This window comes from Bufo bufo, chromosome 4 (genome assembly GCF_905171765.1).
Source record: "Bufo bufo chromosome 4, aBufBuf1.1, whole genome shotgun sequence".
In the NCBI taxonomy this organism is placed as follows: Eukaryota; Metazoa; Chordata; class Amphibia; order Anura; family Bufonidae; genus Bufo; species Bufo bufo.
The window spans coordinates 246,471,939-246,484,732 of NC_053392.1; the positions used below are offsets into that span (position 1 = coordinate 246,471,939).

Below are 12,794 nucleotides of genomic sequence, written 5' to 3' on the forward strand. Positions count from 1 at the left end.
GCTGTCAGAAACAGCGATCTGGAGATATCGCCGTTTCTTAATTACCACGGTATTTTAGTGACGTCACGCTCACTTCTGCTATGAGGCGGGGCACAGAAGCCTCTGGCTTCCATCTCCACTGTTCAGCATCATAGGCCTAAAGTCTATGAGGCACTAAAACGGCGTAGACAGTAACGATGACATCATCGCGACCTCCTGTGCCAGGTCACGGGTGATGGGATTACAGGGTCATTTGCCTATTTCTTCGCATCACCCGTGACCTGATACAGGAGGTCGCGGTAAGTGGCAACTCAGGCCCTGTGGCCTGAAGAAAGAAGAAACCCGTGGCCTGCATCGTAGACGAACACAGGCGAGTATAATGCTTGTTTTTTCAAATATATCTGTGTGTATGACACTTGGAGGAAATACCGGGTATTGGGGGGGGGGGGGGGTGAAGAGCATTAGACATGGGGGCATTATACTAGCAAAGGGAAGAGAGAATTACACATGGGGGCATTATACTAGGGGGGGGTGATTTTATAAATGGGGTGTAATGACCGGCGCCACACACAGGGAGGGAAAAGGGAAAGCCCTGCCCAAGGGAGAGGGAAAGGTGGTGACCCCTGACTCACCTTGCGGCTGGCACCTGACGTCCCTAGACGGGTTCCTCACCCGTGCGGCGATCACGTGCCTAAACCCTGGCTTTCCCTAAAATGAGCCCTAGATGGTGAACGGGCCGGTGGGATCGCTAGTCCGCACCACTGACACTAAGAGGGAAACACAATACAGACAAACACATATAATCCCAGGTGGGCGACCACAGCAGACCACAAAGGTCCAACAGGGATCCGGAGGGTAGCGTTCTGGACCAACAACCAGAGAACGCAGCAACACAGCTCCAGAGGGTCAGAATAGATGTCCAGGCAGGAAGCTCTATATCTGGCAACTAGAGAAGTGTGAGAGGGGAATATAAGGAGGTTGGGAGTGCTGGACAAGGAACAGCTGAGAAGGAGCTACGGATCCCTGAGTGAGCCAAAAGGGTTGCAAAGCAAACCCAGAAAGCTACCATAAGGAAACAGCCCTATCTTACATAGAGCGTGCAGCCAACCGCTGCGACTTCCTGACCCCGGGTATAACGGAGTCAGGCGTGGTTCTTGACACTCTCGTGACATGGAGGCATTATTAATATTGAAGGTACTGTACTATTACTAGTGAGGTCATTCTAAGTTATTATGGGTGGGGAGAGACCATCTGTTTAGAACGAAATTTCTGCACAACCCAAGTGTGAACGTAGCCTTAGCCACACTGCATTGGTGAGCTAGGTGCAGTGCATTTTTCTAAAACTAGATGTGCCGAAGCACAAAAACCATGCTAAAAATATTGGTGCATTTTATCACAAGTTCCCGGCATGTTAAGTATATATACACACACACACACACATTCATTCAGGTCTGAATATATGACAAAAAGTACAATTATGTTTTTTATTTTAACCCTCTAATATAGACAATCTGGCTATTTACGCTGCTGTAGAATATACCTCATGCTACCGCAAAGTGAATATTCGTGGTCCAGTGCATGGCATAGCATTCTGTCATGAAAGATGATCCTCCTGAGATGACAGATCATGTTTCACATGCTGGACAGTCTGAGCAAAACAATAGCTGAGCAAGCAGAGTGTAATTACATCGCTACCTTACAAAATGTAATTGAGGGCATACATGAGGTTGTAAATAGAGGCAGTGTCTGTGAGAGCAATTATGCGAACTGTACCCCTTCATATGCCACTAAAACAAGCCCTGACAGCATCAAAACAAAGGTGCAGTACACAGCTGGACAAGACAATAAAAAAGAAACAGTACTTCTGAGCCATAGCAGGATCGTGGTCAGCATTCAGAGATAAAATGTTTTCAGAGCTTAAAGAAAATATTAAATTTTAAAGAGGTTCATAATCAACAAATCTGAAAGCTTATCACTGCCTTAGACTACTTTCACATTAGAGTTTTTTGCAGATCAGTCATGGATCTGCAAAAATGCTTCTGTTACAATAATACAACCGTCTGCATCCGTCTTGTATAGCCATAACTCCATTCAAGTCAATGGGGGACGGATCAGTTTTCTATTGTGTCAGAAAACGGATCCGTCCCCATTGACTTACATTGTGCGTCAGGACAGGATCTGCCCCGCACCACATCGAAATTAGACTTCTGGTAATTCGGTTTCCAGAGATTCCATTATGACAGCACAACAGGAGGTTGTTCCCCTTTGACCTTCTTGGGACAGGAAACAGAGGTTAAAAAGGTCCCTCCCACCTCCACCCACCAGTGTTTTTCCAGATTACTACACCAGAATGGATCCAACAGATTTATTAAAATCATAAGAAAATCTTATATGCAATATTTACATAGTCATGAGGGAATCTCTGGAAACCACCGAATTACCGGTAAGTCTAATTCCTATTTTCCAGCTCATCCCTCATGACAGCACAACAGAAGACTTACCAAATAATAATTTAGGGGGGGACCAAGTCTAAAGACAACATATCTCAGATATTTATCATTAGATAAAAATACTATTTCATAGAATCAGGAATAAACCTGATTCTGCCAGAAAACTAAATCTTGATGACAGAATTTGTGAACCCAGTCGTAACTCTGAAATGTCGCTTTATCTGCATCCTTGATCAGACCTACCTCTGTTTATAGACTTAAATAAATACTTAGAGGAAAAATAAATTGTCTTCTTAGACATCGGCCATAAAAAGGATGCCATTTACCTCTAAGCCTAGTCTATATGGCAAGTACCATTGCGTAAAAGCGACTCGCTCTAAAACCAGATAAAATATTGTAACATCATAAATAACCACTACACAGTACAACATTTATTGTAGACCCCCATTGCAGTTCATTCCCAAGAGCTTAATTGTTATAATAGGATAAACAACTAACTCCGGAATGTATACAAGGTATATGTAAGAAACCGAGCCAAGTGGACAGCAATGGCACACGGCAGGCATGGACAACAACGATGAGGTAACCAAACTGTACCATTAACTTTATACCGTTCCAGGACAAGCCTGGGATCCCGTACCAGGAGGTGTTGGTATGAACTCAAGGGAGAAGAAAGGAGAAAGAACCCTCCCAGCGAAACCAGGCCAACCACATAGCTTCAAGGTCAAAGGCAGTCAAGGGTTTCCCAAGATCTTTACATGGCATTAGTCAGGAGACACATGGACTGAGGCGTGGCAGAGGTGCCCTTGAGGTTATGGGTATTCGGTGCAATGAAGCCAGGGTCCCTTAGGTGCAAATAGATAGAATAACAGAAGAGTTTAGTTGGGCATAAATTGACATTTACTGAAAAATCGCTTGTCTTCAGGTAGATATACCAATTTATTGCCACAGAAGAGATCGCTATACTCCATACAAGACGAATTCCCAGCCAGGATGGTGCTGCCTCCCATTATAACAGTTCTGGGTAGGATCTTTACTAAATTTCAGTGCTCTGATCACACTAATGTTCCTTTAACTTCAGGCTGACCCATACCATCTCCAGGTGTAGAATATACTATACCCTATAAATCACATGGCCGGTACACACATGTCTTGCACTCCTTGAATTACATACAATTTCCATCAATATTGTCCACATTGTCCATGAAGTAATGTGGCTCCAAATACAGCTTTGCGCTAAACTGTAGATCGTGAATAGGCACTGTAGGCTACTCCACTCCCCAAATGATAGTAGAGTGCATAGACTGAACTACCAACTCATCTCCACTAGGCTTTCCCTAATCTTTCTGTCACACTGGGTACTTGCCTGAGGTCTTCACCTTAGGACCCTTTTAGCTTTAACTTAACTTTCTGCCTCCTACCTTGTCACTTTTATGTGTCAGGGCACCAGTAGGAGGCAAGTGTGAGCCAGCCACTGCCCGGAGGCAGGTGGCAGCAGGCCACGCACAGGAGGAAAGTGGCAGACAGACACAGAAGCAACAAGCCAGGCACAGAGGCCAGGAGGCGGCACGCCAGGCACAGTATACGTTTTTCCTAGATAAAGGAATCAGACATCACTAAGTCAGACATAACTAAGGCTACTTTCACACTAGCGTTGTTTAAATCCGGCGTTCGATTCCGACACCAGAACTGCCCGTCGGATCCAGAAAAACGTGTGAAAACGGATTACATTTGAATCCTGATCAGGATTTTGATCACAATGAAAAAATGCATTTGAAAAAACGGATCCGCCATTTATGGACTAACTTTTTTTTCACATTTTTCGGGTTTAACATGCAAAAACCGGATCCGGTTTGACGGAACACACGGCGCCGAATCCGGCGTTAATGCAAGTCAAAGGGAAAAAGGCTGGATCCGGCATTCAGTCAAAGTGTCCCGGATTTTTGGCCGGAGGTAAAAATACAACATGCTGCGGTTTTCTGAAAAGCCTGATCAGTCAAAAAGACTGAACTGAAGACATCCTGATGCATCCTGAACGGATTAGGCTACTTTCACACTTGCGTTGTTCTTTTCCGGCATAGAGTTCCGTCCTAGGGGCTCTATACCGGAAAAGAACTGATCAGTTTTATTCCCATGCATTCTGAGAGGAGAGTAATCCGTTCAGTTTGCATCAGGATGTCTTCAGTTCAGTTGTTTTGACTGATCAGGCAAAAGAGAAAACCGCAGAATGCTACGGTTTTCTCTCTGGCGAAAAAAAAATGAAGACTTGCCTGAACGCCGGATCCGGCATTTTTTCCCATAGGAATCTATTAGGGCCGGATCCGGCATTCAGAATACCGGATCCGTCCTTCTGGCCTGCGCATGCGCAGACCGATAAAAATGTGAAAAAATGTACAAGACGGATCCGTCTGTCCGCATGACAAGCGGAGAGACGGATGCGTCCTTGCAATGCATTTGTGAGACGGATCCGTCTTACAAATGCTTTCAGTCAGTGGCAGATCGGCGGATACGGCGGGCAGTTCCGACGACGGAACTGCCCGCCGGATCACACTGCCGCAAGTGTGAAAGTAGCCTAACTCCCCATTCAGAATGCATTAGGATAAAACTGATCAGTTATTTTCCGGATTTGAGCCTCTAGGACGGAACTCAGCGCCGGAAAAGAAAAACGCTAGTGTGAAAGTACCCTTAGGCTACTTTCACACTTGCGTTTGGTGCAGATCCGTCATGGATCTGCACAGACAGATCTGTTCAGATAATACAAACGTCTGCATCCGTTCAGAACGGATCCGTTTGTATTATCTTTAACATAGCCAAGACGGATCCGTCTTGAACACCATTGAAAGTCAAAGGAGGACGGATCCGTTTTCTATTGTGCCAGATTGTGTCATAGAAAACGGATCCGTCCCCATTGACTTACATTGTGTCAGAACGGATCCGTTTGGCTCAGTTTCATCAGACACCAAAACGCTGCAGGCAGCCAGTGTGAAATTAGCCTAAGCCAGGTTGCTAGACCTGAAAGATTTAAGTCTGTGACCTTGTCAATTGAATGCAGACTGAACATTTTAAATCCACATTCAGTCCTCATTAAAGAAACAGGTGATGCTACTATCGCCTGAGCTCCCATTTAGATCCACACAGGTTCTCAATTAAAGCAATTAGAACTGTTGAGGAACAGCGGATCTAAGCTCCATGAAGCCATAGCCGTTCATAGTGAGGTAACCAGCAGGTGCATTACCCACTTCAGGGTTAGGAGCAAGCTAGGCCACTTATTGGGTAGGAAGGATGAGGATGAACCCAACAATTGACCCCAGGCCATCAGAGAAACCACCTATAGGCTCAGACTCCACCAGGTGGGTTCCGGGCTGCTAAGGGACCTCTACCCTGAGGTGTTAGCAAGGCTATTCGAGACCTGGAAGGAAAGGCCGGACACCCCCTGATCCTAGTCCCAGCCTTAGGCCCTAAAAGTTAATGCAAAATCTCTCTTCAACCCTAGAGCAGGGAACCTCTCTGCGTCTATCCCCTGTAGGGACAGGAAGAACACTGGTGGGTTGACGTGTGAGTGACCTTTTAACCTCTCAGTTTCCTGTCCCAAGAAGGTCAAAGGGGAACAACCTCCTGTTGTGCTGTCATGAGGGATGAGCTGTAAAACGCTGATTGCAGCATGATGCCTCATGCAGACGTCCGTGTCAGTTTTGAATCAGTGGTAACACGGACCATGTTCAATCCGTGTTTTCTCCCGTGACAGATCCGTGAGTCCATTTTTTGCTGTCTGTTTGCATGCATCAGTGTTTCACTGACACTGAACAGCTGAAATTTTTTTTCAAAGCATCTCTTCCTAATGATCCGTGAAACACGGATGGCATCTGCGGTTTTCACGGACCCATAGACAATAATGGACGTGAAGGATCCGCGAGCACGGACAAAATAGAGCATGCATCCGTGCTAAAAACACTGACCCACGGACAGTGCTAAAACACTGATGTCTGAATACAAACATTTAAATGAATGGGGACGTCTGCTGTCCGTGGAGAACACGTACAGCACACGCCCGTGAAACACTGACGTGTGAATGAGGCTTTATTCTGTCCGTGATTGAGACCCAACCAAACGGAAAGGAATGGTGCACTCCGTTTAGTTTAGTCCCCATTGTCAATGAATGGGGACAAAACTGAAGAGTTTTCTTCCGCTATTGAGACCCTATGACAGATCTCAATAGCGGAATTGAAAACGCTAGTGTGAAAGTAGCCTTAGAAGTAGACATGCTAGACATGTACCCATAGTTCAGAAGTTAGTCAAATCCCATAAAAAAAAAATTAAAAATATCCAATACCTTCAGAAAATAATTCTCTTGGGACACCCTTCGAACAAGTCTGAGACAATGGCATACGCTTCTCAGCCCGGGATTCTTTTCTACTCTCAAAGTCACAATTGTCTTTGGGAGTTGGAAGATTTGCGCTGAGTAAGTTAGTTCTGCTTTGAGAAGTTGCTTTCTCCTTTGAGTCAAAGTCTTCATCCCCATTGCCATGTCTACCAATACGATGCGTTTCTACGTCACTTTTCTTGTCGGGGTCTCCCACAGCAAATCCCTGCTCAAGCTTTGAGACACTATTTCTTTCAAAGGAGGACAGTGTATTAGAATACAAGGCATTTTTACCAGAACTTTCTTGAAGGCCTTCCCCAGTAGAGTCTCTGTCATAGACAGTATCCACATGACTGGGTTCTTCCAGTTGCAGTTTTTGTGCTATATAGTTCAAGTAGAATTTAAAGCGTCCACTGTGATGCTGCTGGACCAGCCTAGCATAAGCATTTTTTTGTTGGACCCCTGTCCAGTTTGAACCTTCTTTTGCCAGTAGACCATGATTTGCTTTTGAATGATCCATATTGTTTCTTTATACTCAGACTTTGTGGAGAAAAGGGGAAGGGGAAAATAAAAAAACAAAAAAGGGAAAAAATAAGTTACTTTTTTTTTTAGAAATAAAGCAAATTGAGCAGAAAAAAAGTGTTGTTGGCTTCCCTAGGATTCTTAGAGTATGTTCACACATCACAGATTTGATTTTGGCAAACCATGTACCTGCAATAGGATAAACAGCGGAAATTTGAAGCGGACATTACACTTTCAATCACGGATGAGCAGTTGATACGCCAAGCCACTGCACAAGGATTTGCACAATTCAATGGGGCTAATCCAGGCTTTTTCACATGCAATCCACAAGTAAACTTAACATGCTCAGTCTTCGTGTAGAAGTTTGGGTTTTTGTTTTGTTTTTAATGCCACAGACAAAAATCCCCTCCTATTTTATTTTTTCCAGAATATAAATAGGTTTACAAAAAACCCTTTCACATGCATTGGAGGCAGTATTCAGAAGGGTCAGGCTCTAGTAGAACCATTTTCTGCTAACAGCACATGGCAGAGGTCTGCAGACAAACTCAAACGGAGGGGGAACAGCATTTGGAGGAGAGTGGCCCCTTTGTTCTAGCAATCTGTGCTGGTATTGTACAGATCCTCACCAATGACATCTCAGTGGCACATCAAGTGTAATCCAGCTTCACAAAACTGATAGCCTAACCTTATGATCAGTCAGGAAAGTTAGATTGGTGGGTACCCAACTGGCTGCACCACCACTGACCTGCTGATGGAATGGCCAGGGTAGTTACAGTAGGTGCGCTCTGTAGCCTCTCCAACGTCTACACCAGGCTGAACTCTGCCACTGACTCAGCATTAGAAGTCCACATCCAAAACGCCAACTGTTTACCAATAACTTCAATGTAGAAACCTCAACCATATGCACACAGTGTAAGGCTCCATTCACACGTCCGCAAATGGGTCCGCATCCGTTCCGCAATTTTGTGGAACGGGTGCGGACCCATTCATTTTCTATGGGGACGGAATGGTTGCGGACAGCACACAGTGTGCTGTCAGCATCCGCATTTGCTGAGCGCGGCCGCGATCCTCAGGTCCGCAAAAGATAGAACATGTCCTATTTTTGTCTGCAGCTTGCAGACAAGAATAGGCATTTCTATAGGGATGCCGGGCGGGTGTGTTGCGGAACCGCAATTTGCGGGTCCGCAACACACCACGGACGTGTGAATGGAGCCTTACAATAGTGGGGGAAATATATCAAACTGGTGTAAAGTAGAACTGGCTTAGTTGCCCATAGCAACCAGATTCCACCTTTCATAGCTCCTTTGGCAAATATAAGGTGGAATCTGATTGGTTGCTATGGGCAACTAAGCCAGTTCTACTTTACACCAGTTTGATAAATCTCCCTCAGTAGCCGATTTGAAAAATGCTTGAGAAGTGACATGTTACATCTTGGAGGCAAATTTGATTGTGGATTCCATAGAAGTCAGTGGGGAAGCAGAGAAACCTCACTCAAACTCCTCTAAAACGCTTGTAAAAACTCCTGACACACAGTCAGGCTTTTTAATGCCATTTTTAAAGCCAAAATCAATTTCCACACCGAAGAAAAAAGGCAAAGTGTGCGCAAGATTTGTCAAATATTCACTTTGCTGGTACTGTATCACACTGCGGTCTCTCAGAAAAACCACACACAATCCACATCGTGTGCATCCACTCTAAGGGCCAGTTCACATGACTGATTTAGAGTGCGGAATCCACATGTCTTCAGAGTGAAAAAACGCATGTTTTTTTCATGTGGTTTTTTTAAAGATTTTTTTAATTTTCAGCTTGAGGTTGGTGCTGTTTTTTCCCCTGCTTCCCATTCATTTCAATGGGAGATTCAGCGCTGATTCTACCCAAACTGTAAAAAAAAAATTTTTTAAAACGGAAACTGAAATGAATGGGAGGCCATTTTGAGGCAGAAACGCGCCAAAATCCTCAGTGTTAGGCCTCATGCACACAATCGTGCCTTTTATTACGGTATGCAAACCGCAGATCCGCAAAAAACGGAAGCCCATTGTAGATATGCCTATTCTTGTCCGCAAAACGGACAAGGATAGAACATGCTATATTTTTTTTGCGGGGGAACGGAACAACGGATGCGGACAGCACACTGAGTGCTTTCCGCATCTTTTGCGGCCCCATTGAAGTGAATGGGTCCGCATCCGAGCCGCAAAAACTGTGGCTCGGATGCGGACCATGACCGGTCATGTGCATGAGGCCTTAAATGGCCATAAGGGTATGTTTTTTTCCATTTGGTCTTTGGCACAGATTCCACACCTAAACTTGCAATTCATCCTCACCGAATTAAACAGGTAAACTGCTTATTTAACTCACATGGCATTTTATTTTCCGCCTGTGGTTTTAAAAACTGCGCAGATTCCGAGTCCAGAGTTCCCCATTGATATGAGCAGAATGAAAACCACGTCAAAGGCGCATCAAAAACTGTGTGAAAAACCCTGTTGGAATAAAATAAAATAAAACACATGGGGGGAAAAAAAAAAGGAAAAAGGAACCCTGGAGCTGATCAGGCGGCATCAGGTTTGTTTTTTCCCGCAGAAAAAAAATAAATACTCCCTGTGAACATACTCTAGATGTCTCAGCAAAGATGGACTGGGAACTTAAAGTGGCCCTGGAAAAAAACTAAAAGTAAAGTGGCACCATTTTGTAGTCGAGTCCAAGCTGACAGAAAGCAGAGCCAGTAAAACCATATTGTGGCACATTATACCCACTCAACAGAGCCAAATACCACAGCCCATCACAAACTGCCACTGGCTGGCTGTGAGGAGGGCTCAGGTGGCCCCCTGGGCATCGGCCCACCGGGAAGTTTCCCTGTAGAGTCTATGGCCAGTCTGCCCCTGAGTCTCAGGGATTTTCCAAACAGAGGCCTCCAACAAACACAAAGCAACAAGTATACATTGTGATGTGACAATGGGAGATGCCACTGTGACTATACAGCGGAGGTGCACGAGAAGTCCTCCTACAGATACTTCTGAAGGATCCTGCAGAAGAGCAGCAAGCAAGGACTATTTTTTTCCTTGATTCAGGCAGACCTCAAGAGCCAAGCTTCCAAAACTGGTACATGTGACCAGCGGGGGTTAGATGTGAACATAACTGAATGCCAGCGCCATGTGTTGTGAATACATACAATGGTGGCCTACCATGCCCTACTCCTCGACTGCCCAAATCTGATCTGAACCAGTAAACACTATAAATAATAGCTCATCACATTAAGCAATCTGGGCACGCCAAGGCTGAATGGGGAGCAAAAAAACACGTCTAAGGCTACATGCACACAAAAGTATGTGTTTTGAGGTGCGCAAATTGTGAATCCACCCAAAAAAAATGGCATCCGTATGCCATCCGTGTTTTTTTTTTTGCGGACCCAAAACGGACAAAAATAGGACATGTTCTATTTTTTTTTTTTTGCGGGGCTACAGAACGGATGCGTACAGCACACGGTGTGCTGTCCGCATTTTTTGCGGACCCATTGAAATGAATAGGTCCGCATCCTATCCGCAAAAAAAACAACTAACGGAACGGACACTGAAACAAACAATGTTCGTGTGCACGTAGCGCAAGAACCAGAAATGCAGGAAACGTGAGCCACAGACACAACAGGAACCTACAGTAGATATTGGTAGGAGATCATTTGTAATGGATGTAGGATTTGCCATAAACGCAACCGCCCCACCAAAACAGGTGTCCTGGGATTACCAGCCACTGCGCTGATGTCATCTTCCTGGCTGCAACGGTGACATTCTGTATACACCTTATTACCATACAGCCAATCACTGGCCTCCGCAGTACACAGCACATGACTGTGATTGGCTGCAGCAGTGCCCAGGTGAGCACAGGACATCACCGCTACAGACAAGGAGGACAACTGGGGAGGAAAATTGTAAGTGACTCATCACATTTACCACGACTGGGGAGGTATTAGTTTAAACTGGAAAACCCACTTTAGGCTACATTTACGCAACACTGAAAAATGCCCATGCAACAGCAGTCTATGGCGCTATTCATATAGCGGCCGTCAGAAAATAGGCGACGGGCGTTTTCCCAGCCAGAAGGACCCCTTTCAAATCACTAGGCCTGTTTGCAATGGTCATTTAGACAGTGCACCCATCTAACAGACACTGAAAACGGGTACAATGTAGAAGGGGCCATTCAGGTGTAAAAACACCTCACCCACTAGCGCAGGGGCTTGTTAATAGAGGCAGCGGGACCCGAAGCACACAGCGTGGTGACATCATAATGCCGGGACTGGCAGGTCCTGCTGACGCTAGTAAGAAGCGCGTGTCCCCATGGGTGCAAGTGGCTGGGGGGGGGGGGGTCCTTGTAATTTGCTGGCACTAACAGGGAGCATTACTGGAGATTGATGGGGGACATTATTATGAATACTGGGGGCTCTATGAGTCCATTATAGATACTGGGGGCACTGTGGGGGGCACACAGCCTATTCAATTCATCCATTTTTAATGACTGTTAAAAACAGATAAACTGCCAGAAAACGGATGCACACTGGGGAAGAGCAGCCATGAAACACAAGCCTTTTACCCACAGAATAAGGGGATCACCCCAACCCAGCAGATTACCACAGAGGCAACACTTGGTCCTAGGATCCACGGATCATTTATATGAGGGAAGGGGTCAGTTTAGAGGGATGTCTCCGACTACCCCATGGGGGGCAGCTACAGACAACCCCCAGTGACACCCCTGTCCTGTGTGAAGAGGCCACCCTTCATTATACTGAGCTCAGAGCTAGCCCCTCTCCTATACAGCCTGCAACTACCACCCCCAACCGTCATGTAGCAGTCAGGACGGAGGTGAGCACAAAGAGACCGGGCTGCTCAGGGACTGTGCACACCCTATCACTGCCGGACCGCTTACCAGATCTCTCTAGCTTGTACACACGGCTCCCCCTGAACCCGATTTAAATCCCCCCGGGTCGTTGCTGACTGCTCCAGGGATTCCTCTTCCGGGTCAGGCAGGTTGTTGGGGGCGGGTTAGCACGCGTGTGGGCGGGGCTAGTGTCTGATATTACCTAGGAGAGTGGCGCGCACTTGGGGCATCATCGCACCTGTCTGGCCATTGTCGCTGCACATGTCTCCCAGAGACTGAGGTGCCAGCGCCGCACGACTACTAACTGCTGGCCGGCTGCCCCTGCTGTTAACCCCTTCAGGACACAGCCTATTCCGAGGCCCCGCAAAAAAAATAGAACATGTCCTATTCTTGTCTGCAGACACAAACAAGAAAAGGCATTTCTATTATGGTGCTGGCGATGTGCGGTCCACAAAATGCCGAATGCACATGGCCGGTGTCCGTGTTTTGCGGATCTGCAGTTGTGGATGTGTGAATGGACCCTTAGGCTTCTTTCGCTTGAGCGAATGTTGTGATCAGAACTGAATTCTGGCCCATTCATTTCAATGGGTGCAGATGAGCATTTTTTCTTTATCACTAAT

General features: G+C 45.9%; 1 protein-coding gene across 2 annotated transcripts in view; it reads right to left on the reverse strand.

Moving 5' to 3' along the window:
• Positions 1 to 12,330, reverse strand: part of DIS3L2 (DIS3 like 3'-5' exoribonuclease 2) — a 349,324-nt gene extending 336,994 nt beyond the window's left edge. The window contains exons 1-2 of one of the 2 annotated variants that reach the window (XM_040428435.1): positions 12,223 to 12,306; positions 6,760 to 7,329 (exon numbers count right to left, since the gene is read on the reverse strand). In XM_040428435.1, the coding sequence (XP_040284369.1) occupies positions 6,760 to 7,309 (550 nt within the window). In that variant the 5' untranslated portion in view covers positions 7,310 to 7,329; positions 12,223 to 12,306. Of the gene's footprint in view, positions 1 to 6,759; positions 7,330 to 12,222 lie in introns of both variants that reach the window. The other variant, XM_040428436.1, reaches the window with a different exon arrangement.
• Positions 12,331 to 12,794: the final 464 nt, after the last annotated feature.